Source organism: Coenobita brevimanus, chromosome 64 (assembly GCF_032717465.1).
Source record: "Coenobita brevimanus isolate Jiangsu-jjx chromosome 64, ASM3271746v2, whole genome shotgun sequence".
In the NCBI taxonomy this organism is placed as follows: Eukaryota; Metazoa; Arthropoda; class Malacostraca; order Decapoda; family Coenobitidae; genus Coenobita; species Coenobita brevimanus.
Window position 1 is genome coordinate 2,919,983 of NC_137017.1, and position 16,994 is coordinate 2,936,976.

The following is a 16,994-nucleotide window of genomic DNA, read 5'->3' on the forward strand; positions in this document are numbered from 1 at the left end:
GATGGATGAATAGAAGAAGGGAAAGACGAGAGGAAGGAGCAGTTGCAAGGAGACTGGAAAGGTTACAAGAGGATGAGAAAAAGGCAGAGTATAAGAGAGAAGTGGAGGAACGATTGGGCAAATATGAGTTGGAGAAGATGGGGGACGTGGAAGGTGTCTGTAGAATATTTACAGAAGAAATATGTGCAGCATGTGATGTGGTGTGTGGAAGGAAGAGAAGACGGAGGGGGGTGCAAGGAACAGCGTGGTGGACTGAAGAGGTGAAACGGGCTGTGGCACAAAAGAAGAAAGCATACAATGAATGGATGAGAAATAGGGGCGTGGAAGAAGTTGAGAGGCGGAAGAGAGAGTTATATGTAGAAAGAAAGAGAGAGGTGAAAAGATTAGTAAGAGAGAGTAAGAAGAGAGTGGATGAGGAATTTGGAAGGAATTTGAGTGTAAAGTGGAGGGACTGTAAGAAAATGTTCTGGAAAGAGGTGAAAAGAGTAAGACAGGGTGGAAGTGGAGTTAGCAGGGAAGTGAAAGATAAAAATGGTAGATTACTAGTGGAGAAGGGAGAAAAAGTGAGCAGATGGAGAGAACACTTTAAGGAATTGCTGAACGTGGAGGATGGAAGTAATGCGAGTATAAGTGGCTGGGGAATGGCTGGAAGAAGGAGGGAGGTGAGAAGACAGGAAGAAATCAGTAGGATAGAAGTTGTGGAAGCAATGAAGAAAGTTAAATCAGGGAAAGCTCCAGGAATTGATGAAGTGTGTGGTGAAATGCTGAAGCATGGGGGAGAGATAGTAGTAGAATGGATGTGGAAGATGTGCAGATTGGCCTGGGAGGAAGGTAGAGTCCCGGAGGATTGGAAGTCAGGTATAATTATTCCCTTGTATAAAGGAAAAGGGGAAAAAGAAGTGTGTGGTAACCATAGGGGCATTTGTCTTCTTAGTATAATAGGAAAAGTATATAGTAGGATACTTATTGACAGAGTTAGAGAAAGAACAGAGAAATTAGTTGGAGAAGAACAGAGAGGCTTTAGGAAGGGAAGAGGTTGTGTAGATCAGATATTCATTCTCAGATCTTTAGTGGAAAAGTTTCTAGAGAAGGGAAAGAAGTTGTATGCGGCTTTCATGGATTTGGAGAAAGCATATGACAGGGTGGATAGACTAGGATTGTGGAAAGTGTTAAGAATATATGGAATAGATGGGAAGTTGTTGAATGCTGTGAAGAGTATGTACGATGGTGCGAAGGCTGCAGTGCGTGTGGATGTTGAACTAAGTGAATTTTTCTCTTGGAAAGTTGGTTTGAAACAGGGATGTCATGTCTCCATGGTTGTTCAATCTGTACATGGATGGGGTAATAAAAGAGGTACAAGGTAGGGTAGTGGATGTTGGAGTGGCCCTGGTGAGAGAGGATAGTGTTTGGAAACTCCCTGTACTGTTGTTTGCAGATGATACCATGTTGTTGAGTGAAGACGAAGGGGAGCTGCAAGGCTTGGTGGATGAGTTTGAGAGAGTGTGTATGAAACGGAATCTAAAGGTGAATGTAGGGAAGAGTAAAGTGATGGTCTTTGAGAGAGGTGAAGTCAGTGAATGTACAGCGAGGTTGGATGGTGAGGAATTGGAAAATGTGAGTACGTTTAAGTACTTGGGTAGTGTGATGAGTAAGGATGGAGGTTTGGAGGGTGAAGTGCTTGAAAGGGTACAGCAGGGAAGAAAGGTTGCTGGTTCTTTGAAAGCAGTGATAAGAAACAGGGAAGTTAGCATGGAAGTGAAAAAGTTACTACATGACAGTATTGTGATACCAACTCTAACGTACGGAAGTGAAGCTTGGACGTTGTTGGAAGGACACAAGTCAAGAGTGAGAGCCGTGGAAATGAGTTATTTAAGAGGAGCCTGTGGAGTCACATGGAGAGACAGGCTGACGAATGAGGATATAAAGGAGCGTTGTGGTGTTGATGTGGATGTGATAGGAAGTGTTATGAGGAACACACTGAGGTGGTTTGGCCATGTGGAGAGGATGGAGGGTCAAAGACTGACGAAGAGAGTGTATGTGAGTGAGGTGGAGGGGGAAAGAGGGAGGGGGAGGCCGAGGATGAGATGGAGAGATGGGGTGGAGAGGCATATGAGAGAGGGGGGTGTGAGTTGGGAGCAGGGCAGTGAAATGGCGGGGGACAGGGCGACTTGGAGGCGATTTGTTTGTGGCCACCCCAAACGGGATTGAGGCGTCTGGCAATAGATAGAACTTCCATATCTCTCTTTCTCAAAGAACACTCTCATCCATCATATCTCTCCATCTTCTTACCTCCTTCCTCCTTCAAATTCTCAGATATACCTTTCTCACCAATCAATTGTTATCCATTCTCTCCACATGACCATACCATCTCAGTGCACACTCTTCGATTCTGGTGTCCACAAACTTCCTCACTCTGCATCTTTCACATATCATATGGTTCCGTATCTTATCCATTCTCTGTACCTCACATACATTTCTCAACACTCCCATCTCCATTGTTCTAACTCTTGACTTTTCATTTTCATGGCACATCATAGTCCCACACCCGTATGATAAAGCTGGCACTAACACTCTTTCATGTACACCTCATGAAGCTGCAACACACTAAGCCTTTGTTTCTTACCAAGGCCTTGATAGCACCAACTACTTTCCTTCCTTGTGTCACTCTACTTTCCACTTCTTTTGCACATTTTCCTCTCTTTTCTATCATTTTACCCAGGTATTTGAACTCTCTCACCAATTCCAGTCTCTCTTCATCCACTGTAACATCACACTGGCAGTCATCTTCTCTCTCAATAGCCATCACTTTGCTCTTTTCTACATTTACTCTTAAGGCATGATGCTCACAGACATCTACAAAACTCTATACTAATCTAGCAAGCTCTTGTCCAGTACCTGCTAGTAGTACTGCATCATCTGCATCCATCAAATTTGAGATATACCATCCATCATCATTCATTACTAACACCATCCCTCTCTCTCCATTTTTCATGTTTTTACTTCTCTCATCATCTCATCCATATATATATTGAACAACCATGGAGACATCACACAACTTTGTTGGAACTCCCACACTGATCGTGAAACATTCACTTAGATGTCGATTTACCCTTACACATGCCTCACTACCATCATAAAAACTCTTAACAGCACCTAGCAGCTTACCCTCTACACCATACATATGCAAAACCTTCCACAATCCTTCTCTGTCTACTTTGCTGTATGCTTTTCCGGATCCATAAATGCCATAAACACCCATTTGTCCTTCTCACTAGCTTCTCCACTGTATGTCTCACTGCAAATATTTGATCCACACATCCTCTACCACTCCTAAAGCCACCCTGTTTGTCACTCATTTGGCCTTCTGATATCTCTCTTACTTTCTCTATAATAATTCTTCCATATAACTTCCCTACAACACTCAATATACTTACGCCATGATAATTCTTCCAATCACTTTGCTCATATTTATTTTTGTCCAGGGGTACAATCACAGCCTTTTTCCACTCTACTGACTCAGTTTTACTCATCCATGAGATCTAACATATCTCCAATATGCACTTCATTCTACTCTCTCCATTACACTTAATCATCTCTACATACATCTCCTCAACACCAACTGCTTTCCCATTTTTCTGCTGTTTCACAGACTTCTTCTCTCCTGTGAGAGTCACTTTCCCCGGCACTGCATTCCTTCTCTTCACACCCCCAAAACCAATCATGTTTACAGTCTAGACCAACATACCCATATCTCACACCAAGCCCTCTTCCTCCCATCATCTCCAGACATCACCTTCTACTCCCCAAACCTCGCCCCCACTACATCATGGAGAGTGGTCAAAACCCTAGGTTCTGTTCACCTCCCAATCATCATCACTACCAAAACCAGAACCACCCCAGCAGGCCACAAACACACATACACTAATTATAAGAGCGCCAACTGGGAGGCCTTTGTAACTGAAACAGAACATCTCGAAACACTAAACATTACACCCATCACAAACATCAACACCGCTCTGCACACTTTCAATACAATTATACAAAATGCAGACAAAAGACACATCCCTAGAGGCAACAGAAAGAGACACAACCCTAACTTCACACCAGAAATTCAAGGCCTCATCAGACAATGGGACATACTGCGACACTCCCCAACACCCCATACACAAGACACCATACAAAAAATACAAGAACTCAACACTGAAATAAACAATAAAATATCAGAACAGCAAACACTAAACTGGAAATATTACCTCCAAACACTTAACCACAAAACAAACATCAGCAAACTCTACAAAACACTAAACAACATCACACTTTCCAACAGCAAAACCACACAATCACATGCTGCCATCACAACAACAGACACCATACCCTCAAACAAACAACAAGCAAACACTCTCATCAATCATTTTTCACAAGTCAGCCATCTAAACCCCCATCCCGAAGACTGACGTATCATCCGACGTAAGAGACAGTTCCCCACAGACCCAAACTACGCACCTTTCACTTACAACCAGACGAAGCACATCATTAACAACCTCAAGCACTCATCTGCCTGTGGACCAGACAACATAAGCAACATTCACCTTAAACACCTAGGACCACAAGGCATACAAGCACTCGCCAACATATCACACTACAGCTACTCACACAACTCAATACCCAACATCTGGAAGCATGGCAATATCATCACTATCCCTAACCCCAACAAAGACCCCACGTTACCCTCCTCAGATCGCCCCATCACACTCCTGTGCACCCCCTCTAAAGTCACTGAATGACTGGTACTACAACTAGTCACACCTCACATTCCCCTAGCCCAGTCACAACATAGTTTTAGGTCACTACACTCCACAAACACCCTTCTTACAGACCTTACACAGAGAGTTTTCGATGGCATGAATTCAGCTAGGCCACCACACAGAACACTCCTAATCACACTGGACATTAGCAAAGCTTTTGATGCCATCCCCCGCCACAACCTCACAAACAAAATACTCAACACAAACATGCAAAATAACACAAAAAGATGGCTGGCAAACTACTTAGCAGGCAGATGTGCACACGTAACATTTGCCGGTCAGTCTTCTAACATCAGAAACTTCACAAACGGTGTCCCCCAAGGATCTGTTTTGTCCCCTACACTCTTTAACCTATACATGCAAGACATACCCACACCCCACACACCACAGATACACATAGCTTCCTATGCAGATGATATAACACTTACATGCACGCACCAAAACGCAAACACAGCTGCACACATCATTCAACCTTATCTCAACACACTACACGAATGGTTCACCACAAACAGGCTCAAAATAGCCCCAGCCAAATCTACAGTGAAACTTCTCACAAACTGGACAGCAGAACACAGTCACATCCCACACCTCACCATAAACAACACTCCCCTACCACACACACACACACACACAAAATCCTTGGTGTAACATACAATACATCAATGTTATTTAAACAACACATCACAAACATTAAAAATAAAATAACACCAAGACTCAATGCTTTGAGGTCACTTGCCCACACAACATTCAGACACAACAAAGAAACTACCACCACAGTATACAAACAATACATACGTTCAGTGATGAAGTATGCAAGCCCTGCCTGGGCTTCTAACCTCACCAAAACACACTACAACACTCTACAGACCATACAGAACAAGGCCCTAAAAATAATCACAGGCTGCACAGCTACTACACTCACAGACCACCTACATCAAGAAACCAAAGTCCTCAAAGTCAAGGATCACCTAGACATGAGAGGCACCCAATTTCTTGCTGCATCCTCCACAAACCCACAACATCCACTACAGTACATGGCAGCACATCCACCCACACCAAGGAACATCAAAACAACACCCAGCACACGATACCATACACAAATACTGTCATCTCTCCCCCCTCGCCCACCTGAGACCAGCTTCCAGAAGCATATCCACACTCAGATCACTCGTCGCTCCATTCAGTCACTTAAAGACAACACACAGCTGCATGAACAGCCTCCTGACATCCACCCTTTTGAATTCTATCTTACTCGTGAGGACAGGGTCCACCTGGCCAGGCTGAGATGTGGGCACCATCCAGCCCTCTTAAGTTACCAGAAGTGACTGGATGACTCCGTCGCTGATGCCTGTCCAGGATGCAACACAGCACCCCATACTATTAAGCACATTATGAAAGACTGCATTGCACACAATCACCTACGCCAACAACACAACATACACTCTTTGAGAGCACTGTGGGAAAGCCCGGTCTCGGCCATGGCCTTCCTAAGGGACTCGGGGCTGTTCAGCCAGACTGCCTAGGGAACAACTACTACTACTACAGCTGATCTGCTCTCTCCATTCCCATTCATAAGACTTTCAAAATATTCCTTCCATCTCGACCTTACTTCATTCCCATGGGTCAATAATCTACTACTTACATCCTTCACACTTTCACATTTCTTTCCATTGTCACTTCTACATTTTTACACCTCTTTCCAGAATAACTTCCCATTTTCAGAGTAATTCGCATTCATTTCTCTTCCTAGATCATCACTTACCTCCTTTTTCCTCTCCACTGGTCTCTTTATGTGTTTCTTGCTCTTTATATATTCAGTTCTTATTTCAACTGAACCCCTGTCCTGTATCCACTCATGCCACTTCTTCCTCTTTTCCTCCATTTCTCTCTCAACCTCTTCATTCCACAATGCCATACCTTTCTTCTTCATTGTTGCTCTTGCCACACCACACATCGCTTTAGCAATCCTATCAAAGGAATCCCTGTATGTATTCCACAAGTTGTCCAGATCCATTTCACTCCAGTTCACTGACTCCAATTCCTCCCCTACCTTGCCATTTCTTTAATCCTCAGCTTTTTGCCTTTCTCTCCCTGACTGCTCCTCTCTCCCTTGATCCACCTCATTCCTTTCAACTTGATCTCGCATACCACAATCACATGATCTGACAAACTCCACATCGTCCTCTCATTGCCCTCGTATCAGCAACACTTCCCAGCATCAATTTCTGTGTTAGCACGTAATCAATGAGGCTCCTTTCAACACGATCTCTAGCTTTTCGACTTTCTCTCCCTGACTGCTCCTCTCTCTCTTGATCCACCTCATTCCTTTCAACTTGATCTCGCATACCACAATCCCATGATCTGACAAACTCCACATCATCCTCTCATTGCCCTCATATCAGCAACACTTTCCAGCATCGATTTCTGTGTTAGCACGTAATCAATGAGGCTCCTTTCAACACGATCTCCATTCCCCCTTACCATGTACATTTATGTGCATTTTATGTTTGAACTAAGAAATACAAACGCACAACCTCCTTTCCTGACACATGTCCTTCAGCTGCATTCTATTATCATTCTCTCCTGGTACAATACTCCATTACTACCCATTATATCATTCACAGGCCCAGTGCCTACTCTCCCTTCAATATCATCCATTACAAACACTTTATAACTCCTGGGCATTTCTCCTACTACTTCATCCAGCTCATCCCCAAACCTGTCTTTCCCTGTCTCACTGTTATCACACTGTGTATACGCTACAATCACTGCCACTTTCACCTTCTCAAACTTACTGTAAGCTGACATACGTACATCCTGGGCTGACACATTTGTAATCTCTCATTCCACTCTGCCACACTTCATTCATCAGGAAAGCAACTCCTTCCCTGCATCTTCCTCACTCACTCATGCCCATACCTGTAAAATATACTTCTAATACCTACCCTTGTGAATCTATGGTTTCAAACTGATAAAAAGAAGCGTTAAAAATGACATTAACTGGCATTACAAACAGTATGCAATAAATATTATTTCCTAAACAGTATCCACAACTGACAAAAACCTGTTTTACAATTACATCCATAATACTGTACCTAAATTCAGAAACAAGGCGAGCACGCAACATTCGAGCCAATTTTTCAAGGTTCCTGGATTGGTCTGATGAAAGGCCCAACCCAAGAAGAATGATTCTCTCCACAGTAGATTGTACCACTGGAAGCTGCTTGAGGCTTGGATCTTTTGGAGTGTCCAGTGCAGCAATTATTTCTGAAGCACCATTACACTGTGCAGCCAGTGATCTGTTTACAAGAAGAAAAATAGTTAGGGCACTATTCACTGCAGTAAAAGGAGAGGTATCACACTTTCCTGAACTCCATACCCAACGCTTCCCCTTAGCTGAATAATATAATCTAAAAATAGTCAAAATAAAATCTCAACATCATTGCCTCAATAATAAAAAATAAATAAAGTTAATCCAGTACTGTATTAAAAATACATGAACTAAAACATAACTAATTCTCAAGCAAATTCCTGCAGTTGTTGTTCCATTCAAGAGCCTGACAAATTAATACCCCCTCCCCTATTTTCTTAACTCATATGTCAGTTGTTTTTACATCTTGGAGAAACCTCTACTGCTATTAACTACCATTTCCAGCATGGTTGTTAGTAAGACCATTCTAGAACAAACTGAGCTGAGGAGGGAAGTTCCAAAACTCCACAATACTCCATAATTTCTTCCCCTGAAGATAAGATCCCCTGAAGCTAAACTGTCAGTACAGTGGGCTCGCACAGTACGCATGATCACAGTGCATGAATCGCATAGTACACGAATGACCAAAAGGCATAATCATAAAACTTTGAATGCGCGAGTTTAGCCCACAATACGTGAAGCAGAGGCACGGAGTGGCTTAAAACCGCAATTTTCCCAGACCACACCCCCCTCCCCATCACTTTTTTGCATCTTTGACGGGCAATTGTGCGTTAACTATTTGGTCAATTTGGCTGAAACATACATTTTCAGGTGTGTAAATTCAGTCTCTTGAAATGTGGAAGAAATATTTTTACCTTGACAAAAGTCGAAAAATCGACCCGGTTTTGTGGCTGGAGGGACAGACCTGCTGTGCGAACTGCATACTTTAGGGGTTAAAAACAACAAGATTATTTTTACCCCAGTCAGAGATACGAGCCAAGTCAGACATTAGCTGTGCTATAGCCTCATCCCTTGTTTGCTGAAGTAACTGCTGAGATGGACATTGCGAGAACTGAATGGAAAGGTGAAAGATGGAATCATCAGTGTACGAGTGGATAGGGTTAGATGTACAGCTTAGAAGGTCATTGATGAATGAAAGGAAGAGAGTTGGTGATAGGACAGAGCCCTGAGGAACACCACTGTTGGTAGATCTAGGAGAAGAACGATGGCCGTCCACAACAGCGGATATAGAATGACCAGCAAGGAAGCTAGCGATGAAGGCACAGATAGAAGGATAGAAACCGTAAGAGGGCAGTTTGGAAATTAAAGATTTATGCCAGACTCAATCGAAAGCCTATGAGATGTTAAGTGCAATGGCAAAGCTTTCATTAAAGTCCTGAAAGGAGGATGACCAGGAATCTGAAAGGTAGGTGAGAAGATCGCCAGTGGAGCGTCCCTGACAGAACCCATACTGACGATCAGAAAAAAGGTTGTGATAGGAAAGATGCTTTAAATTTTTCTACTAAGAACTAACTCGGAAACTTTTGAGATACAGGATGTTAAAGCAATTGGACGACAGTTAGAGGGTTGGGAATGGTCGCCCTTCTTTGGGACCGGCTGAATAAGAGCAAACTTCCAGCAAGAAGTTAAGGCACAAGTTGAAAGACAAAGGCGAAAGAGTTTACCTAGGCAGGGTGTAAGCACAGAAGCACAGTTCTTGAGGACAACAGGAGGGACTCCGTCAGGCCCATATGCTTTGTTAGTATTAAAGCCAGTGATGGCAGAAAATACATCAACCGAAGAAATTTTAATGTCTGCCATGAGGAAGTCAGAGGGGGGAAGTGATGGAGGAACAGCACCAGAAATGTCTAAGATGGAATTGGAGGAGAAAATCTGAGCAAAGAGATCTGGTTTATCAGTAGAAGAAATAGCTACAGAGCCATCAGAGTAGAAAAGAGGAGGGAAGGATGATGAGGTAAAGGTGTTTAAAAGGTTTTTGGCAAGGTGCCAGAAGAAGCGGGAAGAATTCAAGTTGGAGAGCTGAGATTTAGTACAGATGAAATAATTTTTTGCAGCACGAAGAACAGACCTAGCACGATTCTGGGCAGAAACATAAACGAAGATGTGATTCAGGGGTGGGATGGCTCTGATACCTTTTACAGGCCCTCTCCTTGTTATAGACAGCATTAGAACAAGCGTGATTAAACCAAGGCTTTCTTGCATTAGTCAATGGATATGAGAAGGGAATGTATGCTTCCATGCCCAAGAGAATAACCTCCATAATGCACAAGGCACACCCAGATGGCTCCCAGCCATAGATGCAATAATCATTCCAGGGAAAATCAAAGTACTGCCTGAGGGACTCCCAATCCGCAGCTCCAAAGTGCCACAGTCGATGTTTCTTTGGGGGGTCCACAGGCCGTACCAGAGCGATTGGACAGGTCAAGGTAATAAGTTTGTGATCAGAGGAGCCCAACAGAGAGGAAAGATTAACGGTGTAAGCAGAAGGATTAGTTGTAGGGAAGAGGTCAAGTAGGTTGGAGCTCTCTCCAAGGCAGTTGGGGGAGGTGGGGGTGGGGGTGGGGTGTAGGGAGGGGGAGGGGGGTGATGGGTGGGGATTGGGAAGTGTTGGGTGGGGAAGGGGGATTGAGTGGTAGGTAGGTGGTGGCAGTGAGGGTTGGAGGAGTAGGATGGTTATGGGGGTGGCAGAGGGTAAGGGGTAGGGGGTTGGGGGTGGTGGGGATTGGGGGTGGGGTGGTGGAGAGGATTGTAGAGGAATGTGGGTGGTTGGGAGTGTGGGGGATGGGTGGTGGGGGGCATGGGGGATGGTTGGTGGGGGGTTGAAGGTGAGGAGGGTGGGAGTTAGGGGTGGTAGTGGGCAGTGGGGAGGGTTGGGGAGATGTGCGGATTTGGGGATGGGGGGGCAGCAAGGGGCTGGGGGTGGGGAAGGTGGTGAGTGGTGTGTGGGTGTGGTGGTAGGTGGGTGACCGCATATGCTGACACCCGTCTTTTTGACCCAAGTACAATACCCTCGGCCAGCATATGCGGATACTCGTCTTTTAGGGGTCAAGAAGCACGGTTTTCACTGTCCCACATGTTGTAAACATATTCTGTTCCTGTAACATATTTTCTGGCCCTAGTGCTCTGGCCAGCAATTGGGGCTGAAGCCAGCCCCATGGTTTTTAAGCCAAAGTCAAAGCCCTAGGAAAGTTACAAAGCCGAAGCCACACCCTAAAACCCATGGCTTCATGAAGCCGAAGCTGAAGCCATATCTGGAGAGGGGTATGCTGGGCCACGCACACTAGTAATGCTTAGATATCAGCCTGCCCTAACCTGCATTACTGACATGGATTCTGAGACTTTCAGTTGTAAAAAAAAAAAAAAAAAAAAAAAAAAAAAAAAAAAAATGAAGTTAACAATACTCTAGAAAGTTGACTGTGTCCAGATGTATCTCTCACTCCCACTTCGTTCATGACCAAGGTATCCCAATGAAAGTACAAACATCCTCCATTAAAGCACTGAATGACCAATTAAGAGAAAAAAATGTAATATAGTGACCTGGGTGTCTGTCCGTAGAGGTTCCTGGCAGAATCACTTGCACCCCAGGTTCTGAGGAGCTTAATAAGTCCCAGTTGCCCCTGTGCTACTGCATCATGAAGAGGGTTCTCATTGTTACCACCAGGAACATCCACAAGTGCACCATGGAGAAGTAGTAGCTCTGCTATGTCTTGGAATCCATGACTGCAAGCATCATGCTGCAAAGACAGAGGATTAATTGTTGTACAGTACAGTACTCTATATATTTAGGTGAAGAACTCTGGTCACAGCCCAACAGAGTATCTATTTGTAGTGGCGCACATTACTATACGATGGATGATGAGGAAATGGAAAATGTGAGTGTATTTAAGTACTTGGGTAGTGTGATGAATATGAATGGAAGTTTGGAGGATGAAGTACTTGAAATGGTACAGCACAGAAGAAAGGCTGCTGGTTCTTTGAAAGCAGTGATATGAAACAGGGAAGTGAGCATGGAAGTAAAAAAGTCGCTGCATGATAGTTTTTTTTTTTTTTTTTTTTACGTGTCCGACTCTGGGCAAAGGCTCAGGGCCTATTTCTTGGGGGCAGTTGCCTATCCCAAGGCCCAGTAGTCCTCCTACACCTCCACATGTCACCACTTCGGCGCTAACACCCACCGTCCATATTGAATACATGCTAGGGCTGTCTCATACAGGACTGGTGTATTGGTATTAGCGGGGGTACTTTTACGACATGTCGGCGGGTCATCTGGTAGATCAGGAAAGTCTGCTTTTAGGAAATTCAAATCCTTAAACTGTTCCCTGCCCCAGCCGAGATTCGATCCTGGGTCCATTAGGACTGCAAGCCACCTCTCTACCGATTCAGCCACCGCCTCCCCCAATTCTAATGTATGGAAGTGAAGCTTGCACCTTGCTGGAAGGACACAAGTCAAGAGTGATAACAGTGGAAATGAGTTACTTGAGAGAAGCATGTGGAGTTACATGCAGAGAGTGACTGACAAATGAGGGAGCGAAGGAGTGTTGTGGTGTGGACATGGATGTGACAGAAGCATTGGGAGAAATACATTGAGGTGGTTTGGCCATGTGAAGAGGATGGAGAGCAAGGGTCTAACAAAAATAATGATGAGAGTGAGGCGGAGGAGGGGAGAGGGAAGGGGAGGCCGAGGATGAGACAAAGGGATGAAGCGGAGAGGTATATGAGAGAGCGGAGTGTCAGCTGGGGAGGGAGGGCAGTGAAATGGCAGGGGACAAAGCAACAGGGAGGCGATTTGTTGGTGGCCACCACTTATGGGATTAAGGTGTCTGGCAATAGATAGATAGATAGATAGACATTACAATAATACTGTTTACTCAGTGTTACCCCACTATTAATTTACTATTAATGCCAGAAACATAAGAAACTTGGATCAACCCAGCTTTGTGAAAATCTGGCAACACATTACTGTAATTATCATCTGATTTTTATTTCAATCAGCTGCTAGTATTCAGCTTCCATTTTATAACTGCTGTAGTCATGGTTGTTGAGAATGAATGCTAACTCTCAATGTGATGTGCTAGTGAATGGAGAGATCTAAATGAGTGAGAATTTAAGAGAAAAAAAAGCAGTAGTGTATGCTCTCAATTATCCATCGTTCAGTGGCTAAGGGAGTGTCAGATGGTGACATACTGAATGATTGTGAAGTAGTACCCCCAAAACGGGGTCTACCCTTCTATAATACCCAATACCTGCACTATATACTCTTGAGATATGGAAAACCACCCTTAGATACTGTAATTAGCATGAAACAAATTTAACTGTACTGTAAAGCTGTCAGGATTTTGTGTTTGGATGATGAGATGAATGGTGCTGAATAGATTCTGGGGCTTCCCAGGAAATTTTCCTAAGGAAAATTCAGTCACTTGCTGTTATGGATGATGACATACTGGAAAATGCAGAGAGAGGTAACTGAAAGTTTACTGTATATGTGCAATGGAAGTGGAAAATAGAGTGGATGAAATAATGGAAAGCTTGAATACTTCAGGTATTTTATATGTGGCTCAGTGCTGGCCTAAGTTCAAGTGCAAACTTAATAATGGAAGTTTAAAGGAGCACTATCAAATAATAATGCTAATTAATGAACTACCTGACATTAAACATCTGATGGTTTGGACAAATCTAGGCCTCTATATTAGGTAAATGTCAAAATTATTATACTCAGCTATGAGCAATAAAGCATTAATGTCACTATTAACCTTCCCTTGGTCAGAACAAAACTAATACTCTATTCCAGCTACCATCAAAATGTTTTATTCAGCTAACAGCATGTCACTGGACCTTGGGAGTACAAAAAAAGGAATAACACTGTAGTTATTAGTACTGTGCTGCACAAGCCAAAATCTTACCAGAGGTGTCCATCCAGCATTGTCCTTGGTATTAGGATTCCCTCCTTCTGTTAGCAGTTGAAGAACTTTCTCTTTCTCGCCCTATCAAAAATACAAATAATGCTTTACATATAATCTACAGAACATCCAGCAAGTAGCACAGTAACAGATTTTGTTGTACTAACAACCAATCCTTCTTCTGTTATGAGTTCATTGAGAAAACTCCAGAAAGTAGGGGTTGCCTTTCTTGTTTTCCTGTACACAAGGCCAATGACCATTAGGAATTTATCTCAACATATCCATAAACTGAGGAGATAAGGAGACAGGTGAAGTAAATTCTTTGTGTTTGTAAAAGTATTTCATAATCCCCAATACAGCTTTGAAGCTGTTGTAGCTTTGAAGGTTATGGTGATCCAGTGTCAAAACATTTTCACTTGTTCACACAAGAGCTTCCTTGTGGCAATGCAACATTATTCAGATATGACTGTAGTTTGCACACTTTAACTAGGTCTCCACATCATAATGTGGAGATCTGCTTTGCAGTATTAGTTCACTCAGTTTCTTTCTTTCTTCCAAATACTTTTCAGTTTGGTGTCATATTTCTTCACCAATACGCTTCAAGTTTGGCATAACTGTTACTTCAGCAAACACCCCAAGACACCTTTCTTGACATGAATATGTTTATATATTGCACACACACACACACACACACACACACACACACACACAGGTCTGTCCAAAAAGAAACTGAACTATTGAAACAGTGCGCCAACTTGCCAGCATAGCATGATCATGATAGGAGCATTGTGTAGCAGCGACTTTGGGCTTTAGTTTAACACTGGCAGCATCACACCATGTCACTTACTGACCGAGGTACACACTCTAGAGTGAATAAGTTTTTTGTGCACTTGGCGATTTGCTTCAAGTTGAACAATGAAGAATCTTGAAGGGCAACATGTTTGCATGAAATTCTGTTTCTGATTTTTGTGCACTTGGCGATTTGCTGCAAGTTGAATAATGAAGAATCTTGAAGGGCAACATGTTTGCATGAAATTCTGTTTCTGATTGGGAAAAACTTTTATGGAGACTTTTCAAATACTGCAACAGGTTTATGGGGAGGACTGTTTGAGTCATACTGTATGCAAAGTCACAAGTGGTTCCAGCTATTCAAACTGGGAAGAACATCCATAAGACAATCAGGAAGGATGGCTTTCCAGATCAACAGACGATGATCACGTTGTCAAAGTGTCTACAGTGATCCATGAAAATTGTCACCTGACTGTGCGTGAAGTTTCCAAGAAACAGGCATCTGAAAAAGTTTGTGCCACACAATTTTAACCAAAATCTGAAGATGCGTCATGTTGCCACAATATTTGTGCCACGTCTGCTGACAGATAAGCAAATAGAGACCTACATCACAGTCAGTCGAAAGCTGTGTGATTGTTCAACTTTTTGAAAAATGTCATACCAGGTAATGAAATTGGGTATACAGCTGCAATGTCAAAATAAAAAGGGAGTCATTGCAGTGGGTTGGAACACCGTCACCACAACCACAAAATAGCACATTAGTGTCGCTCAAATGGGAAGGTGATGTGGATCGTCTTTTTTATTGGGAGGACAACATTCATGATGAGTTTGTTCTACATGGCTAGATAGTCAACAGAGTTTTACTTGGACGCCCTGATGCATCTGAGGGAGGCAATGCAAAGGAAGAGGCATGAGGCATGGACAAACAAAGCCTGGATGCTGCACCAAGACATTGCACCTGTTCATGGGTCACTCCTCATCCGTGAATTTTTGGTGAAGCACAAGACGACTATCATTCCCTAATCACCCTACTCTAAGGAACTGGCCCCTGTAGACCCCCCCCCCCCAAAAAAAAAAAAAGTTGAAATCCACTCTGACAAGTTGCCAATTTCAAACATTAGAAGAGACAGAAGAAAATTCATCATGTGCATCAAACACGTTCACTCAAACGTGTATACCCAGACGACTAAGTGATGTAGCGTGATGCAGCTTGAGTCAGACTAAAGCTCAAAGTCGCTGCTATACTGTGCTCCTGTCGTGATCGCACTATGCTAGCTAGTTGGTGGGCTATCTTAAATTTTTTATTTCTTTTTTGGATAGACCTCAAGTGTGTGTGTGTGTGTGTGTGTGTGTGTGTGTGTGTGTGTGTGTGTGTGTGTGTGTGTGTGTGTGTGTTTACAGTATACTGTATGTACAGTACAGTATACATACAATATTTTTTTTTTCTTTTTCTTCAGGCCTTTTAAAGGTAGTTATAGAGTCATGAGTCAAATCACAAAATTTGGGGAATCCAGTGTTCTTGTCTATTAAACATCACTGCAAACTGCATATAAATATGATGGTGTACTGTAGCTGCATTGAGACCATCCTGCATTCCCTTGGATATGATGACAATCTTCAATTTTTATTTTATTCTTGATGATGCCTTCAGAAGGTTTTATATTAAGAATTTTTTTCATTTGCAGCTTATTTCTCATAGTCCAATGGATGAATAAGACAATACTTACAAAAATTCTACATCCTTTCCATAGAACTTTGTGAAAGCACCATATTTTAACGTTAATCTTTTGTTACAACTCCGCATTCAAGACTGACAAAGGCAATTTTACACCATTAAAGTGGATATAGTACAGGGTGCCCATATGTCTCACATAATATGGGATGTGCATAGGAGTGGGCTGTAACCATTATAGTGAGGTAAGTGATTAGGTGCCTCCACTACCGCCTGATAAAAGGAAAGCACCGTACTTAGCCTCATCCACATATCCCCAACAAGTTCTGAAACTGTTCATCACTTACCAGACATTTTGATATCTTCCTTACACAAAAAGGTTGGCCTCTTCTCTTTCAATACTGTATTTTATATTCTATTCTTGCTACTTCCAGATTATTTTATTTGGTTTGAGAAAAGCTTTTTGAATAGAGAGAGTTAGATACTATCTTAACAAACCCCTTCACTACCATAAGTCTTTTCAGTATGAATAAAACTGTCTGGGTGTAACAAAAATAAATGAAAAATTTCATCCTCTGACTGAAATTGTTAAAATTCTGATTTTCTCTTATGACAACACCAGT

At 42.9% G+C, this 16,994-nt stretch overlaps 1 protein-coding gene across 1 annotated transcript in view; it reads right to left on the reverse strand.

Moving 5' to 3' along the window:
- The window catches only part of LOC145404627 (BRCA1-associated RING domain protein 1-like), a 93,026-nt gene that overhangs the window by 21,531 nt on the left and 54,501 nt on the right, over positions 1-16,994 (reverse strand). Inside the window, exons 7-9 of the mRNA XM_080276149.1 lie at positions 13,914-13,994; positions 11,554-11,750; positions 7,901-8,104 (exon numbers count right to left, since the gene is read on the reverse strand). Coding sequence (XP_080132275.1) covers positions 7,901-8,104; positions 11,554-11,750; positions 13,914-13,994 — 482 coding nt within the window. The remainder of the gene's footprint in view (positions 1-7,900; positions 8,105-11,553; positions 11,751-13,913; positions 13,995-16,994) is intronic.